Raw genomic sequence first — 19,599 nt, 5'->3', positions numbered from 1 at the left:
AAGGACCCTGCAACCGATGACACTGGTTATTGGGGTATTAGCCCCCTCATAATCATCCTCAGCACCCCAAATAACACACATCTAGGGGGAAAGCATACACTGACACTCATAGACTAGTGCCCCTGCCGCCCCAGCCAGTGACAAAACTGCAGGTTCTGTGTGGATGGGGCTGGTGTGGTGGAGCTCAGACATGCTGGCCCAGCCAGATCAGAGGATGGGAGGAAAGGCAGGGTGTGCACGGCCTCTGGGAGTCAGGGAGGCCTGCTAGGAACAGAGCACAGGGGTTTTGGGTTCCAGCTGGTGTGCGTGCTGTGCAGGCTGGGCTCTCCCAGGGCTGGGTGCCAGCCCAGGGAAGGGGTTGTCATTAAGACTGTGAATGAGGAACTTTGACCTTATTCTCTGGGCTCTCCTCCACCTCACATCTCAAGGCCACAGTGCAGGGGCCCAGCTGGTGAGATATGGGAGCTCAGAAAGAAAAATTTCATTTTTTGCTATTTTGGTAAATGTTCCTGCAACAAGAGTCATTTTTCTTCTTTAGGAGAGAGCGCCCTGTTATTTATGTGAATGTTAATTTGTGACTGGGGACATTCGCCAACGCAGTCTTTGTGCTGAGCATGCCCTGGAAAATGTCAGCAGGCACATGTGGCAGGAGCGAGTGTCAGTTTTTGTGACAGATGAGCAGGCCCGTCATAGCCCCCGGGGCCGGGCCTGACCTGCTGACCCCTGTCGCGACCAGGCTGAGAGACTAGCTGTATAATTTCCTGGAGGCCTTCCCAGTGCTGGGGTGCTCAGGGGCTGAGTGTGGGACAGTCTGGACTCTCAGGCTGAAGAGGCCAGCTCCTGTGGGGGCCGCCCTGGCACTGCCTCACTTAGTGGGAGAACCGTCGGCCCAGCCCCTCCGTGGCCATCAAGGCACGCTTGTGGGGATCTGGTTTGTTTCATTTCCCTCTCTCTATTCTTCTCTGATCCCTTCCCTGGTCTTTTCTCTAAATTGTCTGTTTTGATATAGTGCCCTTCTCAAAAATACAGAAAACACTTATTAGAAAGCAAAACTCACCCTAAACTTTAACTGTTAACTCTGTATTGAAATTACTGGGGTGACATTGGCTAATAAAATTATACAGATTTCAGATATACAATTCTATAATACATCGCCTGTATATTGTTCACCCCCCCAAGCCAAGCCTCCCCCCATCGCCATTTATGCCCCCTTTGCCATCTTCTACCTCCCTCCCGCCCTCTCCCTGGCAGTCCCCATACTGTTGTCTGTCCGTGAGTCTTTCTTTTTTTTCTTTGCTTAATCCCTTCACCCTAGAGGGAAATCCAGCCACTGCTAGCTGAATGGACCAATTCTGATGTTTCAAGAGAATCTGGAAATCTGGTCATTTACGTAAAATATCCTGATACTTAAATCAGTCCAACTCATTCAAGCTTTTAAAAGCCCCTGAGTGAGGTCATCAAGTTTGCAGAGTAGAAGACCCTGTCCCTCAATAAAGATCGACAGTTAGACAGCTACCTATGAACCAAAACAGCTCTGGAGAGCTCAGGAGTCCACTTATGAAACTTCAGCAATGCAGTGGAACAAAATACCTGAGAACAGCCTCACAGAAGGGAAGGAAGAACAACTGCACTTCGTGTGCATCGTCCCAGCCCCCATGCTGACACTGCTCAGCACCAAGAGCAGTCCAGAAAGAGTTCTCACTGGGAAAGGGAGAGCGGGATGAGTTACCAGCTTTCCTAGACTTTTGGGGCATCACACAAAGGATCTGCTTCAGCTTCACTCCACCCAGAGACAGGCAAAGCTGAGATTTATAGAGATGGTTGGAAACAAGGGCATGGACCTTCAGTATCAGACACACAGAGGGAGTGACTGTGGTTTCCTGTGACCTGCTCTGCAGAGGACCCAGCAACTTTCACTGATAAAGAAACCAGTGGCCATCACAGCTGCTAGAGACCTGAAGATTTCATTGCTGAAGTTTTCTCCCCACAGGTTTTCACATTCACAGACATCAGATGCCTGAATTCCTGTCCCTCCATCCCTTATCCTCTCTGACTGTGTGAGTGCCTACTGCTAGCTTAGACCCCCGTGGCTGAACCCCACCGCCCTGCAAGTGCTCAGAGCTAGCCTCTCCAGCTGTGCACATGTGCCACCAACCTGACTCCTGTCATCAGCCTCCACTGCCATGTGCATGTGGTGAGACCCTGCAACCATGGGGGTACCTGTGGATAGCCACGGCCCTGTGGCTGCTTGTGTGCCCACTGTCCTTCCCAGTTCTTACTGCTGACCCTGTCCCTCCTCACTACATATTTATCAGCAACCCAGTCCCTGCTGCTACACAGGCACCTGCAGCTGAGTGTGTCACACCACCAGGTCTGGCCACCACTACTGCTTACCCTGGTCCCTAGCCACTGGATCTGGAGACACCGCTAAGGACCCAAACAGGCCTTGCAGCCCTGTGGAACCCCCTATAGCAATCTCCAAGTTTGACACAGTAATTAATGTTGTAGACCCTAGTAGCCTGAGCCAATAAACCATCAAGCTTCTCCTCAACCCAGGCCCAGAGCTGCCACATACCGCGTACTTGGTGCCTTGTGCCACTAGATACAGGGGGAGGCAGCAGTTCAGTTGCTTTAGAGTTTGGGCTGGTGACTGATGAGGATAGAGGGACACACAGTGGGACACAGGGGCGCACACTCCATCCATGGCATCCCCTGCCTGGCAACGTGGAGCCCAATGTGGTTTGAGCCTGCATTTCCCAAGGAAAGCTGGAATTCCATTTTTGAAGCATGAAATCTGATTATTTTGGGTGTTGGGTTCACAATTTTGAAAATACTATTTGGAGTAAACAGCAATTCTGTGGGCAGATCCAGCCCTGGCTGACAGTTTTGATTTTTGTCTTGGACTTGGGACTCCTTGGGGGTGGGTGGCACTGGTCCATATTTGGTGTATCTTGGTGTCCTCCTGGGGCCACACAGAGACCATAGTCGTACTTCAGTTCTTTCAGGCTGTTGTCAACAGTTTGGCCTTATAAGCCCAGATGAGGAGAGTTGGAAGATGGGGGTGGGAATGACGTAGGCAGAGTTCCTTCCCCAGACAGGGCTCACCACAGTCCAGTGGCACTGGCCTCAGTGACTAGAAGTGGAGGCTCTGGGCAGATGGTGTCCCTAAGCCCCCTGTCCATGACCTTTCCAGCTCAGGGTTCCAGTCCCTCGCCTACCTCTGTCAAGTGGGAGATTCTGCCCTTTGGGACCCTCCTTGCTGCCCCCCCACCCTGTCTGTTGTGCTCTGGGAATCTGAACCATCTCATCTTTGCCCTGCAGGCTGGCCTGATCCGTTTGGAGGAGGAGGAGTTCTTTATCGAGCCCCTGGAGAAGGGGCTGGCAGCAAAGGAGGCTGAGCAGGGTCGTGTGCATGTGGTATATCGCCGGCCATCCAACCCCAAGCTCCCTTCTCTTGGCGGGGCACAGGCCCTGGACACAGGTAAGACTGCCGCACGTGGGCAGGCTGCATGGTAAGCCCTGGATGCACCCCCTGAGGGACCCAGGCACCCTTTCTGCAGGCCTGGTCCCAAGCAAGGCTGAACCCTGCCCTTGTTGACCACACAGCACAGTGGGGGTGCTAGGGCAGGGGCCTCTGCTCTGTGTGCATGTGGGCCTCAAGCCTGCAGGTCTGGGGACTCCATAGAGAACAGTAAATGCTGCCTTAGGGTCCACCTTCTTCTGCCCAAGGACCAGCAAGTGTCAGGGAGCAAAGGAGGCCTAAGTCCTGAACCGTGCCTGTGAGCCTATGCCTCTGAAGATGTCTGCTGCCCCCAGACAGCCTCTCTCCCCTGCCGGTGTGCTGCCCATTTCCCCTGCCATGGTGACCACTCCTCCTGGCTGGTTTCAGAGAAAGTCCCTGAATGTTCCATGAGCCATGAGGAGAGGGGAGTTCACCACAAAGACCCAGGAGTTCTCCCAGCAACCTCAACAGCCTGTGCAGATTTGCATGGTTTTATGTTTTTCAACTTAGAACCACAGTGCACTCTGGGCCCAGGAGTGTGAAAGGAGCTATTGGGCAGGCATAGTGACAGCTCCCAGCTAAAGCCTCTCAGAACCTTCCATGAGGCCAGGCTCAAACCTTTCCAACATTTTTGGGATCTCAGATCATGGGTTACAGTGAGGCCAGGTTGGGGTCTGACTCAGGTCCTAGCAGGGCTCATAGGTTCCAGGGCCCCAGGGTCTGGATGAGGCCACCTTGCCTGTGCCTGACTCCTGTGGAGTTGACTCAGACCTCAGCCTGAGGTACTAGATCCCTGGCTAGTGGCAGGCGGCAGCAGGCACAGAGGCCTGGGTCTTGGGTGAGGCCCATCTGCATGTTTAAGTGAGCCCCAGAGGCCCCACTGGACTGGCCCACCTGGGCTGTGATTGCAGACTCTCCCCTCAACCCAAGCAACCCTGGCTCATTTATCTTAGGTCTCTGACTTCCCAGCTTGACAGATAAATTGGGTGCAGCCTGGCAGGGCACCATTCTAATTTCAAGGAGTGGGGTCACATATCTTTGCAAAAGAATTGTTCCCTCAGGAAGCCTAGCACTCTCTAGAGCTGATCAATACTTCTGGCGGTCCCTTCATCCAGGTGATAAATCGCTGTATGCCTGAGCTGTGGACAGCGATGCCTGGGCTGCCCTGCTTTCCCCAGCCTCAGCCCCTCCTGCTTCTTTCCCACCCCTGGGCTTCTCTGCAGGGGGAGGAATGAAGAGTAATCCCATAGGGTGTGGCTGGGAGTAAAAATGGGTCAAGGGAAGTGCCTCAGACCAGGGACCACCATGTCCCTGGCTTTGCTCCTTGATGGCGTGCTGCTCTTGGGTAAGTTTGGGCCTCTGGCCTCTGTCTTCTCATCTGTCCAGTGGGGTTAGAAAAGCCTGTATCTCAAAGAGCTGAGGGCTTGGCACTTTGTGCTTTGGACCTGGGGCTTCTGGGCTGGCCACTGCTGGTGGTCTGAGGGTCCGGCTCATCCTGGGTGAGGGGCTCCCAGGTGTCCTAGCGAGTTTCCAATCCCACATTCCATGTGGTGCTTGTCTTCCTGAACATGGCAGCCCTGCACTGTGGCCTGGCTGGCCTGGCTGCATTAGCTGTGATTCTGTTGCTCTTTGGGCACCTTCTATTAAATCTTCCCCTTTCCCCCTTCCCTATCCACCTACTTTGGTGAGAGCTTAGAATTCAGAACTTAAGAAAAAAATTTCAAACTCAGACTAAGCCCAGAAACCATTGGCTTAGAAGATGCTGGGAAAGGCCAATTACACCGTTTGGAGGCTGAGGTTATACTGGAAGGGGGCAAGGGGAGCCTGTCCCAGGCTGAGCTCTGGGCCTCAGCCACGGGCTGTGTGTGTGTTGGTTCTAGGCCACAGGTTTAGATCCAAGCCCCCTTTCCTTGATGTCCCTGCCCAGTGTCAGCATAACTGTGTGGGTGACTTAGTCCACGGAAAGCACATTTCTCCCTGAATGTTCCTGATTATTCACATTTGGCCTAGGGCTGAGGCCCACTCACTCACTGGAGGGGTCCAGATACATGTTATGTTGGGCCTGGGCTGAGGGCCTAAGGTGACATCACATGATCTGGACCAGTTCTCCATCAGCCCGGGCCCAGTTAGGGCCCAGTACAGCTAGGACAAATGGAAAAACAGTGTCTTTGGCTGGGTATGTTTGCTCCTTGCACTTTCCTGCAAGAGAATATGGAGCCCAGGACCTCTGTGTGTGCATGTGCGTGTGTGTGTGCGTGTGCGTGTGCATGTGCAGTAGAGGACCCTTTCTCCTCGTGAATTCTGATGGGACCCTTGACATATCAATGTAGCTGTGGCTGAAGCAGGCAGGAAGCTTCCAACCCTCACTCCCCATTCCCCTTAGCAACTCCTGGAACACATTTGAACCCTGTCCCCAGCCATTTGTGGATGGGCAGTGGATGTGATGGGTCCCTGGGGAGGGGGAAGCACCTGCCCTGGGCCTGCTGGTCTGGCCGGGGGTGCGGTAGGGTGGAATGAGTATGTTTCACATGGCTCCTCCAGGATGCTGAGATGCACTGTCCTGTTTTCCCTGAGTAGCCAGCAGGTTTCCTGGAGTGTCTCAGGACCTCACTGAGTCTCAGAGAGTTGTTACCACTAATGGTGTCCATCATCTGAGGTTGGTTTCGGGGTTTCAGATTGCCCATGGAAATAGGTGGAAAATGAAGGTTTTAACATGTCTTCATAGACTCTGGCCAGCATTGGGTGTGCACTTAGCAGTTTAGGGTCACCACTGTTATTCTCAGGTCCCAAAAGGGAGGGAAAGAGGAAGGACTTTTCTCTCCTCACTGGCCTTGCAGGTGTGGCAGAAGCTTCTCTGCTAAGCTCTGCTGGGCCCGGGAGCCCAGCTAGGGCAGGAGGGCAGAACTCAGAGGCCAGGGAGCTAGGGTGACCTTTTGGGGAGAGGCCTCTCTCAGGCACCGCAAGTCCCATTCTCTGTCTCCCCCAGAGCCAGCCCCGTGCCCCCAGGGCAGTATGTTGGGGGAAGGAGTGCTGTATAACATTAGCACCTCTGGTGCGTGCGTGCGTGTGTGTGTGTGTGTGTGTGTGTGTGTGTGTGTTTGCACCTGCACACACACTTGCACAGGGCCCCACTCTGAGTTCTGGGCTCCTGCCTGAGCCCTGCCCTGTCTGCCATCTGTCAATCTTATTGTCTGGGGTTGTTGAGGGGAAGCCATGGCTGGTGGTATGGGAAGAGAAGCCTTAGCCTATTGATCCTGGCACATCACTCCCCTCCTTGTATCAGGCTACTTCAACATATCACCACCAACCAGGTGGCTTCAAACAAGAGCATTTTATTCTCTCGCAGTTCTGAAGGGCAGAAGTTCAAATTGAATATTATTGGGTCGAAATCAAGGTGTTGGCAGGGCCACTCTCCTTCCAGAGGCCCTGTGGAGGAATCCATTCCTCACCATTTCCAGCTTCTGTTGGCTGCCGGCATCCCTTGGCTTATGGCCATGTCACTCTGATCTCTGTCTCTGTGGGCATACCACCTCCTCCTCTTCTGTGTGTGTCAGTCTCCCTCAGTCTCCCTGTTACCAGGATGCATGTGATTGCATCTAGGGCCCACCCAGTTCATCCAGGGTGATGTCCCCCATCCAGGCTATGGGGCCCGGAGAGGCTGTGCTGTGCTGTGACTGGATTGTGCTGTGACTAGGCTGATCTCAAGACCAAGTGCACAGAGAAGTCAGCCTTGCTGTTGGCTCCAAACGCCTGGCTGTCGGGTGGGAGGGGGTTTGAACTTGGGATTCTGAGACAGTCTCCACAGGGGTGGGAAAAATCCCTGGGTCATGTGCTGGGCATTTGGTTTCTCTGTCAGGCACACAGTGACTTTGCGGAAAGTCTTGCCATCCCAAGACAAGGACTGCAAACTCAGAGGCCTGCAGAGTGCAGCAGGCAATGCCAGTGAGGATGGCTGCAGGGGCAAAAAGAATAATTGTACTACCCTTGGCCTGGCTTTCATTTCCCTGCTTTTGACATAGACATGGACACAGAGTATATCTCTGCTTAAAGGGGAACAGCAGTGGGAGTGGAGTGCCACACAGCTTCTGCCTGGCCTCACCGTGGGCGCAGGGCAGAGCAGAGACCCTGCCTCAGCTTCCGATTGTGACCTGGTGGGAGTGTGAGCCTGGGGCAGCGATCCTCTTACTGCCAGTAGAATCTAGACTTCAAAGTTTTATGTGAACTCTCCTGATTTTCAAATGTCGCCTCAAATTTCTGAAAAGCGCCGTATGGGCCCAATAAAATACAGCCCCGATTAGCCACCTGTGCTCATGAGACACAGAGGCAAAGTGTCTTCTCTACCCTCTGGGGCTGCTCTTCTGGGCCTTGGGACAGAGGAGGGGCTGTCAGCTCCTGCTAGGCGGGTGGTTCTGGTCCCCTAGAACTGCCTCTGGCCCACTGGGCCCTCCCACCCCGCCTTACACTGAGCCTTGGCTGAAGGAAGAGCAGTCAGACAGCTCAGTGCCTGTGACCTTGGCTGACTCCTCCTGGAAAGCAGCCAGTGCCAAGCCTCTGCCCGCTGCCGTCAGGCTGCAGCATCCTCCCTGGTGGGCAGAGTGGGCATGCTGCCCACCCTGGGGAGTGCTCTTCCCTGCCACTGCCAAGGAAAGCCTATGAGAGAGAGAGGACAGGGTATCAGGACTACAGTTTTCACCCAGCAGCCCACAGTTCTTCCTCCCCCTGCTGACCTGCTGCAGGTTTTCCAGGCTTCTGAGGAGCTGCCTCAGGAGTGAAGCTTGTGGTAGGTGAGCAAGGCCAGGAAGTGGAGGACTGAAGCTGATGCTGGGAGCTCTCAGGGGCTACCACTCAAATGTTAGAGCCCAGATGGCTTCCTGCAGGCAGTGGACAGCCCCCTAGAGAAAAGGGGCCTGACAGCTAGTTCTGCATTTTAGCCAGCTGCTCTAGTCCAGTCTGGAGGCAGGGAGGCCCGAGCAATGGGGTGGGGAGAAAGTGGAGCCCTGTGTGGACAGACAGATCACCAGGTTTCAGAGATGCAGTGATGTGAAGTGTAAGGGAGAGGCCCAGCCGAGGGTGAGGCCTGATGGGGGTGGTTGAGGAGCAGGCTCTAACTTGATGGAAGAGTTGATATCAGTTTGTTGGGCCCTGTAACAAGTTGCCACAAACTTAATGGCTTAGAACAACTCAGGTTTATTCTTTTATAGTTCTCGAGGTTTGAAATCCAAAATGGGTCTTAAGGGATTAAACTAAGGTATCAGCAGGGCTGGTTTCCTCTGGAAGCTCAAAGGAAGAACCTTCCTCACCTTCTCAGCTTCTGGTGGCTGCCGGTGTCCCTTGGCTCATGGCCACATCACTCTGATCTCTGCTTCATGGTCACAGTGGCTTCTCTTCCTCTCTAGGCAAGCCTCCTCTGTCTCCTTATAAGGGCCCTTATGATTACAGTTGCCTCCCTGGGATAATCAGCATAATTTCTCAGCCTTCTTAACTTAGTCACATCTGCAAAGTTGCTTTTGCCATGTAAGATAACACAGGTTCTGGGGATTAGGCCACGGACATTCTGGAGCCATGATTCAGCCTACCCGTTATCTAAGGTCCTGGAGGAGGAGAGAGAGAAGCCCTTGTCTGCCTTTGCACCCATAGCCCCAGGCCTGGCCAGCGTCTCAGATCAGGGACCTCTCTGTGTGTCCTTAACCCAGGCATTTCTGAGCCTCTCATTGAAGCTCTGGGCCTGGTCTGGCCCACTCAGGTGGTGACTGGAGCTCTTGCACTAGACTTGGCCCATGCCCTACCCAGCCCAGCTCACCACTGCCAGCTCACTGAGTTGCTGCTAAAGGCCTGGGTTTCTCAGGGTTTGATTCCCTGGGCCCTCTCAGTTCCTCCTCATTTCTCCCGGCGCCTGCAGCTTGGGACCAGAGGAATCCCATGGAGAAGCACTGATTGTGAAACCTGAGGCTGCTGGCTGGCTCCAGGAGGCGTGTTTCCGAACTGTGTGCACCCTTGGCAGAGGCCTTAGTGCTCTACCACTCTTTGGCTGGCCACCTAGACAGTGGTTGGAGATGCCAGTGCGGTGACGTGGGCTCATGCCGGGAGGGGCCCCTGCCTGTTCTCTGAGGCCTGGAGTTGTTTGGGGTCAGACTTGGTTTGCTCTCTCTTCCACAGACAGTTAACTAATGCTCTATCTTTCTTTCCCTTGGACTTGTGTTGTGAATGTCCCCCAAAGAGCTTTCTGTTGGCATGCTGTACCCCCACATGTCTTCAGGTAACACATAGCTTGGCAGCAAAGCCATGCAGTGCTTTGGTGCTTCTGGGGTTTAATTAGCAAGAACAGTGTGCCCGGTTGCCTTGTTGGTCCTGGGCTCCAAGTGCCTGCTCTTTGGGGGTCCCTAGCACAGCAGATTGGGATGTTTCTGGGAGAGATTTGCTGTCTCCAGAGGCAGCTTAACACATCTGTGGCATTTGTGTTTCACATGTGTCAGTTGGTCTGTAAGGGCAGGAACAGCTGGGCCTACATATCCGTGGGGAGCCCATGAGCCCTGCCTCCACATCCCAGGCATCCCCAGGGGACAATTATGAAATAAGACATGGACTTCCTGCATACTGTGTCTATATGATGGGTCAGAGGGACAGGTGTCCCACAGCCAGTCCCTGCACAGAGGCCACCTGGGGACACAGAGGGCCCCAGTGGCAGGTGAGAAGTTACTGGGTCCCAGCCTCAGGGGGAATGGGGCTGCAGAGACAGCTCAGAGGACGTTCGAAGGGGACAAAAGGCCCTTCTTCAGAAGCAGAAACTGGATTGAGGCCCGAGGTTCAAACTCTGCCAGTTTGCACCAGGTAGAGGCCCCGTTTCCTCTCAAAATTTTCTGCAGGTCAGCAAACACTTCAGCCAGATCCAAGCCTGAAGCGTTTTCTATGAAAATTTCCAATTTTCCTTGACCCATTTTTCTTTGAAATTAATACCAAGCAGCGCTGTGCACTTGGCCCTGAAGGAACACTAAGCAGGGAAAAGGTGCCACAATTAGGTGGAAATGTTGGTATCTGCTCACTTTCTCCCGCTCTCAGGCTTTACTCTCCTCTCCCTCAGTTTCACTCTCTCTCGCACGCAGACACGCATGCACACATTTGGAATGTGGGTATATTCTTGAGTTCAGGTGTCTCTCCCAGAGCTCTGGACGTGGCTGCATTGGCCTGGGCTCAGTCCTGGACTGTGGGCTGGCCTTGGGCAAAGCCTCAGGGAATGTGCCTGGAGTTGATGGGAGAGCCTGGCACTGAAGTCCAGCTGGAGTGCCTCCCAAGGGATGTCCAGGCAGGGAGATGGTGCACTTGGGACCAGGTCAGGGCTTAGGGAAGAGCTTGCAGGACAGCAGGGATCTGAAAAGTCTGGGGTTGGGACCTGGTGGAGGAGGTGGCCTGAAAGCTGGTCCTATGCAGGGTAGAGGATGGTGCTGATCTGGGCTGGAAGGAACCAGGTGCCCGGTGATACTCCCTAATAATGGGGGAATAATAAGAATAACTATAGTGCTGAGATGGGACGCAGGCTCAGAATGAGCACCTTTCTTCTCTCATTAATTTGTTCCATTATTTATTCATTTAACACATTTCTTACTACATGTCTACCTGTGCCTTGGGCTGGATTGGGTTGGGGGTACAACAGGGAATGAGCCAGATGGAGTCTTTTGGAGCTCACTGGCCATTGGGGGAGACACATGAGCAGATGCTACAGAGCGGGGTAAACCCATGAACAAAGCAAAGTCTGGGGAAAGGGTAGAGTGAGAGGTCAGGTAACGGAGGAGCTTCCTGGGACTGAGGTAATGTCCTGCCTCTAGTGCAGCTTCTCTTCGATTTGGGTTTGGGGATCTCCTGGCAGGAGGCCTCGGGTTCTTCTTCTGGTGCTGACCCTGCAGGCCTTGGCCTGAGCCAACCCAGACACCCTGGAGCCCCATGTCTGAGCAGCTGCGAGGGAGCACTTCTGGGAGAATGCAAGAGTGATGGGATCCCAGCACAGGACAAACGTAGCTCTGGGCCAGAGTCAGCCCAGCTTTGCACTGAAGCTCCCAGAGTCCGCAAATCCTCACCAGCAAGGGGGTTTGCCGGCTGATATTTGGCTGATCCTGCAGTGAAGCAGTGCTGCTCTTTGCTTTAATTTGTGCTTCTTTGATTGCTGAAGAGAATAAATGATCTGCCAGCATTTGATTACTTTGTATATCTCCTCTCCCTGTTTAAGTCCTTTGCCCATTCATCTCCTGGGATCTCATATATCGGGATAAGCCCTTTATCTGCCTTAGATATTGACTTTCTGTCACGTTTCATACCAGCCTTTCCTCAGGCTGTAGTTCCCATTTCCTTTCCAGTTTTGTTCATTTTTGTTGCACAAAAGCCAGCTTTTCGGTAGCCCAGTCTGTGGGTGGTTCTTCTCCTGTCCCCAGAGCTGCATTTGTGGCTCCAGGACAGCACATGTACTGAGGGCCTACACGAGGACAGTGTTCTGCCTCCATGTGTCCTTTAATCAGCTTGCAGCAGAAATCTTCGGCCCCAGAGCAGTGCTGCCCAAGCAGCCATGAGAGTCCAGGGAGAAGAGAGAGCAGCACTGGAGGAAAGCTCACCCCTGCAGGTGTTCTCCAGAGCACGGCAGGCACACCACCCTTGGGTTCTTGTAGGGACCCCCTGGACGTGGTTGGTGCTATCACTGTGCCCACTTTACAGATGAGGAAACTAAGGTGCGGACAGGTGCACAGCTAGTAAGTTATAGAGCCACAAGTGAAGCCACCAACCCCTATCGAGGCAGGAAGGAGCAAGCTAGGACACAGGGCTGCACAGCCCCCTGTGCAGAGCCTCCTGCCCATGCCCAGAGCTTGGGATGACGAGGCTGGCGGTCTTGGACCCACCTGTAGGCTACTCATCCTTGGAACACATGGGGCCTCCTGAGCACCAAGATTCTGCTTACTAACTAGATGCAGAAACTGAGGCCCAGCAAGCGTGTGAGGAAGTGTCTCAGGTCACTCAGCACATTAGCTGCAGAGGAAATCTTTTGCTATGGAATACCCAGCATTGGGTACAGTACCACAGTTGGTACTTAAATATCCATAAAAAGAAATAATGAATACTGTTTACCCAGGAAGCCTGGCCACATGGCCCTCCTTCCTGGAGAAGCAGTTGCTTCCAGTAGGCATTGGAGGGCTTACCACTGAAGCCCACCTTTATTGTTGCGACAGCTCCTACACTGCCGGCTGCAATTCTCAGGTTCCTGCAGGCGGGATGTTGCTGGAGCCGTGGCCCTCTGGGGCCTTTCCTGCTGAACTGGGGAGATAGGCTAGGGCAGCAGTCACCCTAAACCAGGGAAGACCAGCCTGGCTGCTCCCAGTACGTTCTGACTACTGTCTTTGAATAGAAAGTGCCCTTGGAAGCCATACTCTTTGTTCACTTAACTCTTGTTTTACCAGTTCCTTCACCAGCTGTTCACTGATTGCCCACAGAGGCCCCTGTATGGGGCCAAGCTTTGAGACCCTGGGAACGAGACAGACATAGCGCCCCAACCTTATACAGCTCATGGTAACTGGTAATCCCACAAATGCCTGCACAGTTAGAAATGGTGGAAAATGCCACCAAGTAAGCACAGTAGTTGGAAGTCGGAGTTGAAATCTGAAGTGTGGATTGCAGTTCATTAGGAGAGAGGAAGAGGTGGGAGCAGCGCCCTGCTGTAAGTAAGGCCTGGTTTCCATGGAGGAGGTGGAGAGGCAGGGATCCAGGATGAACCCTCTGGCATGTCCAAGACCAGGTGGCCATCTGCAGATTCTCAGCTGAGAGAAATGCTGCCTGGGGCTTGGAGCTTTTCTTTGGTCAACTTCAGGGACTCTGGGGTGTGTGTCAGGGGCTGGTATCACCCTCTTTATTCTCAGTGCTTTGACAGTTCATGAGCTGGGGCTGGGCTGGCCAAACTTGGGGGGACACGTGGGCTTAGCAGGTGATGGAGTCACCTTAGCCGAACAAAGAGTTGGGGCACCAGGCCAGTCTGATCAAGTGATGTCCAACAGGGTGAAGGACCAAGGGCCACCCAAGATTCCAAGACCACAGGCTCGAGCCCACAGTAGGCTGTGGGGAGTGGGACTCAAGGCTGAGTCAACCAAAGTTCAGTACAGGTTGTTGATTCGAGGGCTCCAGGGGTCTCAGATTGGGGACAAGAGCAGTGATGGCCTGCTCAACCTTGCCTGCCCAACCCAGATCCACAGTTGTGGGTGGCCACAGGCTGGAGAGTGTGCATATGGGGACCTGTGCCAGTGCCCAGGCTCAGGAGGGACTCCCATATGGATTAGAGCCCCCAAGGGTGGGAGCTTGTGTCCCTGTGACCTTGCCCAAAGTCTGAGTGTCAGGTGTCCGTAGAGGGCAGTGAGGGGCACATCTCCACAGGGTGTCTGATGCCACATCAGTGGGGTGCAGGCCAACATGGAGTCAGTGGCAGGAGGGTTTTGATTTCTCAAGAGAAGCCGGAAATTGTGATTTTATGTAAAACCTCTTCATTTTCAAATGTAAGTAGCTAATTCAAAAATTTTTAAAGCCACGTATGGGCCAAGCAGACCCTTGGTGGCAGTGGGGGCGAGAGGGTCACAGGTGACTTCACTGCCCGGGAACACAGTGGCCAGACAGGGCTCTGGATGTGGCCAGCACTGCCCTAGAGTGGAAATGTACTTCAGAGGAATTTTTATTTTCATTTCGGGAATATCACAGAGAGCTTTCCGGCAGCTTCGTTTTTGTGAGGAGAGATCTGCGGTCATCATGTTTTTCTTGGAAGCCAGTGGGGAAGCCCATCTGCAGAGCATTAGCAGGAAGGGGTGTGGGGGGAGACTCCTTCCAGGCCTCCAGACAGAACCTGGGCAGGGTGGCTGTTTGGGTGGGATCAGCCCCCAGACCCCTGGAAATGGCCTCCTGCCCACAAACCACTGGGGCGCCCCACCCCATTGGCCAGGCCAGACAGGGCTGAGATGTGCAGACCATGTGGTGGTTGCATCTGGCGCCGGGTGACAGAGCCCTGAGGCTCTGCTTCCCTGGCATGCTCTGCCACCTTCAGGGTCCCTGCAGCTTAGGGAGCAAATGGTCAAATGTAGGTGCAAGAGGATCTGGTCAGATCCTTTTTCTAAGTGATGCCTCAGGACAAAATGGGGCATGTCTTGAGACTTGGACTGGGAAGGGCACAGGGTCTTCACATGCTGAGAAGAGGCCAGCCCTGCAGGACCCATCTTGGGCTATTTCAAAAAGCTCAGTTTGGACACTTGGTGATGGAGACTCCAGGGGCCAGGGCCCGCATGTCCCTCTCTTGGAGTCCTTGTTGCCTGGAATGTGTGGGTGCTCCTTAAGGTCGATGGCAGCCCAGAAGAGGGTGAGGAAGCCAGGGTCTCTGCATGACCCTGGCTTGCTAGTCCCTACTCTGGCCTCAGTTTCCCTGTGTATAAAAGTGAAGGTGTTGGACTAAAGCCAGGCCTCACCCAGTGGCTCCCAGACTGTGTCCTCACAACCACCCACACATGTTTTATTTGACTTGCACCATTTTTGCAGAAACTGTGACTGTACAGTTAAGAGTCATGAGGTTTCACATTAAAATTTCAATTCTCAGTTTCTCAGAAACATCAGAAGGCCCAGCAGCTCTGGGCCTGTTCCTGCAAGTAGTATTTAGCAGGAGGTACCACACTTCTCCATGGGCATCCACAGGCCCTCTCCTCACTGTTTCTCATCTGGCCACCCACTCACTCTGCCCTTGCTGGCCTGGGTTGCCATGTAGTAAGACTCTGGGCCAAAGATGACCTCCGGTGGGTAGTTGCTCACACACATACTCTCTCTGTCTCTGTTTCTGTCTCTCTCACACGTGCATACACCTGTACCCACACATGCATGCATGCACACATGCATATGTGTGTACAGAGCAGGCACATTTACATCTTCCTGGAATGAGCTGTGGGACCCTGAAGCATTTCCTCCAACTGAGCAAAGCTCTGGACAAGCCTTTGACAAGTCCTGCCTTTAGGCTTTGGCTCATAGACCTTCTGACACCGTGGTGTTTATCAGTGGGTCCCGGGGCCCTTCCCCTTTGGGAACCTGTGGTCTAAGTGAGGGGTCACAAGACCAGAAACCTGGGATCTGGGCAAGAGGCACCTGTGCTCCCACCTGCAGGGGCCCCAGGGCCACAGTGCTCTGAAGAAGTGACAGACACAGAGAGCACTCACCATCATGGGCACAGGCCAAGCTGTGGGGGGGCTGGGGTATAGCAAAAGAAACTGGTAGACAACTTGCCAGAGCCTAGGTGCAGGGTATAAGCAGAGTCAGGGCCCAGCAGATTGGCTGGTGGAATTGGAACCAGTTCCCAGACCTGCCGCATCTGTGCAAAGAGGCTCAGGGGGGCTGGTGCTTGGGGGGTGGAAATTGAGTGTGCCCATTCGTTCCACGGCTGCACTCTGCACCCAGGCCCCGGCAGCCTGGTCCCACACCTGCTCCTGCAGAGCCACCTGCTCCCCATGGATGCTGATCGCAGGAGAGATGGAGCCTGGCCTGTTATGTAATCAGCATTTGCATCATGTGTATCTCTAGCAGTGGCCGAGGACCAGCTCTGGGGGAACATGGTGGTTTTCCTACCTGCTGCCCCTCCAAAGGAGGTGGGGTAAGCCCAGTGCCAAATTCTTGGGAGCTGGCCTTTCCTCAGGGCTTTGCTGATGCATCTTTGAGCCAGGCACTGACTGGCTCTCAGGACAGAAGACAGATGGGTGGGAACCCCGATGTTGAATGGTGGGAAGAGTCCGAGGAACAGAGGGAAGATAGGGGCTAAGATTGATCTAAATCCAGTCCATTGCCCTGCCCTGTCCCCTCTCCCCAACTTTAGACCCACTCCCTACCATCCTCCTGGAGGCTTTCACAGGTGTCAGGGGTGCTCTAGTCTTGGGTCAGACACCCCCAGGCTCAATCCCAGCCCTGAATCTGAGCCATGGAGCAGTCCCCTGCTCCCTCCTCCGGCACTGGTGATGGCCTGCCTCTTCTCTCTGAGTTGCTGTGGATTCCAAATTCAGGGAGGGAAGGGCCTTCATCCCAGTATAGAGTGGGTGCCAACCAGCTGAATTTAAGTTTTAAATGCCTCCCTTACATGTGGGCTTCCTCTGTCTTCCTTTAGTGACTGGCCTTGGCATGGCTGGTCCCTGAAGGAAAGTGTCTGGCACAGAAACCTGGGCTGTTACGTTCAGCTCCTCCTTCACTCTCTAGAGCTGACGTGTGGACAAGCTTGAACAATTCTATCCCTAGAATGCCTAGAGAAAGTACTGCCACCATCCTTGTCCCTGACTTTGTTGCCTGACTCAGTTGCCATGTACCTGATGCATTCACTTTCCAGTGTCAGATTCCATTCATTAACTCATTCATTCGTTCATCTATCCATCCAACCATCCATCCAACCATCCATCCATCCATCCATCCATCCAACCAGTGTTTGCAAGGCCTGTGCTGGGCATTGAGCATACACGTTATGGTCTCTGTTCCTGAGGAATCCTGGTTCGGGGGGAGATACAGGCAAGGAGACAAACAATAACAAGTGCTGCTAACACCCAGAGGCCTGAGGCAGCTGGCATTGCCCTGGTCAAGGTGAGGTCCAGGAGGCTCGTCACTGTGAGCTGCCGGGTCCCAAGTCCAAGTGGCTATGCGGGGACTCCAGGATCAAGGCCAGGGTGTACTGGCTCCAAACACAAACTCTGAAGTCTTGGCTTCTCCCTCTGAGGCTCTTTCCTGTGCTCTGATTCTGTGGGGCAACTGCCATGCTGTGCCTTCCAGAGCCACATGCCTGTGCCACTGACCACTCTTCAGACTCCTGGCAGGGGTAGGGGCTGGCCTCCTGGCTGCTGCTTCTGACTTGTCTATGACCATGGCCATTTCTCTACTGGTGTTATGTCCCCTCCAGAAACAGGGATGAAGGGCTTTTATTCATTTCTTCAGAAAACATTTAGTTGAAGATCCTCTTATGTACACTTTCTAGACCAGTCCTCAGAAGGACTCTAGGGAAGGGCAGGCAGTTCCAGGGACCCTCTGTGTGAGAGGACCAGGTGCCAATTACATGAATATAAAATATTCCTACAAATGTGCAAAGTATTGTTCAGTGGCAGAAGGAAGGCTCTGTAGGGCTGTGTTAAAGGCATGGCTGCATCTCACACACCTGCTCCCATCACCAGATATGGAGATGGGATTGGTGTCAACTCTGCTGGGTGCCTGTGTTTCTCCATGACAGCAACTCCAAGTCACATGCTTAAAATAGGCAGCAACTTGCTTTTTGAAGCCCAGGGGTGTAATACAGTAGAGAGCAGTGGGGACTGTGGTAAAAAACACCTAGTACATTCTTCCACTGAAGGGGTAGCCTCTTATACACTCCTGATATGAGCTCAGTGTTGACACTAGTGTGACACTTGAAGGTCCCCCAAGATGTCATGCTAGCCAGGGAGGAGGTTTGATCAACTCTAGAGAAGTCAAAGCGTGGAATCTGAGAAATAACACGTGTCTCCATCCTACTCCCATCCCCACAGAGGAAAAAGCAAAAGCGTGAGAACCCCCTGTGGAAACTAACCTGGTGCTGATGTTCATATCTGAAACTGGTGTGGGCACGCGTGTCTGTGTGCGCACATGTGTGCACATGTCCATGGGCAGCAGCTGGGGCCAGCCCGGCCAGCAGAGCCATGAGAAGATGTGTTAGAGAAAAGGAGATGCCATTGTTTATAAGAAAAGTTAGAAAGAGAACAATGAAACTAAAATTGAAATAATAGAGTTAGATGGGAGAGATGAGTCCACATTTATCAATAGTCAGAATAGGTGTAAATGGGTGAAAAACTCACCAGTGGACAGGTGTTGTCACAGTAGATTAACTAAATCAAACCCAAATCCAAAATCCAGCTATGTGCTATCACCAAATATACAACCAAAGTATAAAGGCAAGAGAAGGTTGAAAGGAAAAGTATGGAAACAGAAAAACCAGGCAGCCAAAGGCAGCCACTGTTTTTATATCAACCTCAAACTCAGTGGACTCCAGGCGTTGTCAGGGAAAGATGGGTCACCATCTAATGAGAACAGGTCATTTTCCCAGACGACAGAGCAGTTCTAAAAAGTTCCATTCACTCAATAAAGCAGCCTTAGTGTATTTGATGTAAACTTTGTTAGAAATAGAGAAATTGACAAATCTATCATCACTTTGGAAGATTTCAGCCACTTATTTTCAATTAGTGTTGGATTAAGTAGACGAAAAAAATCAATAAGAAAGGGAAGTTCAAAATAATATAAATAACGAGCCTGATTCAATGGGCATAGATAAAGTTTGTATCTGACAATTAGAGGTCCCTCATTCTTCTCAAGCATATATGTGACGCTCATGAAAAAAATTATCAATTTAGTGCAAGTTTCACAAAAATTAAAAGAATAGTTATGATGCAAATCCTGCTCTTGCACCATCATGCCTTTAAGTTAGAAATTAATAATGCCGCAAATAAAAATCCCTATTATTTGGAAATTTAAAAAACCAAAAATCTTCTAAGTAATTCATGGGTCCAAGAAGAAATAAAATGAAACTTTAAAAATACATAAAAGTGAATGATAATAAAATCACTAAACACCAAAACTCAGGTGGAAATTTATATTAGAAAAGAAAAAGACTGCACATTAAAGAAACAAATTTTCCAGTTTAAGACGACAAAAGAAAGCAAACTTCCCCAAAGGACGTAGAAGAGAAAAGATGATACAAAATAAGACCAGAAATCAATGAAACTGAAAAGCTCGCAGTTCTGATGGCTGTTGCTGTGGCAGATTTTCAAAAGAAGTCAGAAATTTGGAATTCTGCAAAAAATTTTTGCATGAAAAAAATATGACATGGGCCAAACAAAATGTGTATCTGCTGAATCGGGCCTGCGCACGTTTCTAAGAAGCCCTGCCTTTTCTTCCACAGCTCCCCTCCCCTGTAACTGCGGTGGCAGCATGGGCATGGCCGCTTTGCTCCTGGTGCCTCCCCCGGGGCTGACCTCTCTCTGAGCACTGCGGACTTGTTTTTGTGTGGACGTGTGTTCTCATTACTCTGGTGTCTGCAGCTAGAAGAATTGCTGGGT

General features: G+C 52.4%; 1 protein-coding gene across 1 annotated transcript in view; it reads left to right on the top strand.

Moving 5' to 3' along the window:
- The window catches only part of ADAMTS2 (ADAM metallopeptidase with thrombospondin type 1 motif 2), a 152,558-nt gene that overhangs the window by 41,946 nt on the left and 91,013 nt on the right, over positions 1–19,599 (top strand). The window contains exon 3 of the mRNA XM_081134337.1: positions 3,322–3,481. Within this exon, the coding sequence (XP_080990463.1) occupies positions 3,322–3,481 (160 nt within the window). The remainder of the gene's footprint in view (positions 1–3,321; positions 3,482–19,599) is intronic.

The sequence above is a fragment of the Miniopterus schreibersii genome (assembly GCF_964146895.1).
Source record: "Miniopterus schreibersii genome assembly, chromosome: 4".
Taxonomy (NCBI): domain Eukaryota; kingdom Metazoa; phylum Chordata; class Mammalia; order Chiroptera; family Miniopteridae; genus Miniopterus; species Miniopterus schreibersii.
Note: the sequence above shows the minus strand (reverse complement) of the source record. Positions and strands in the feature narration are given on the sequence as shown.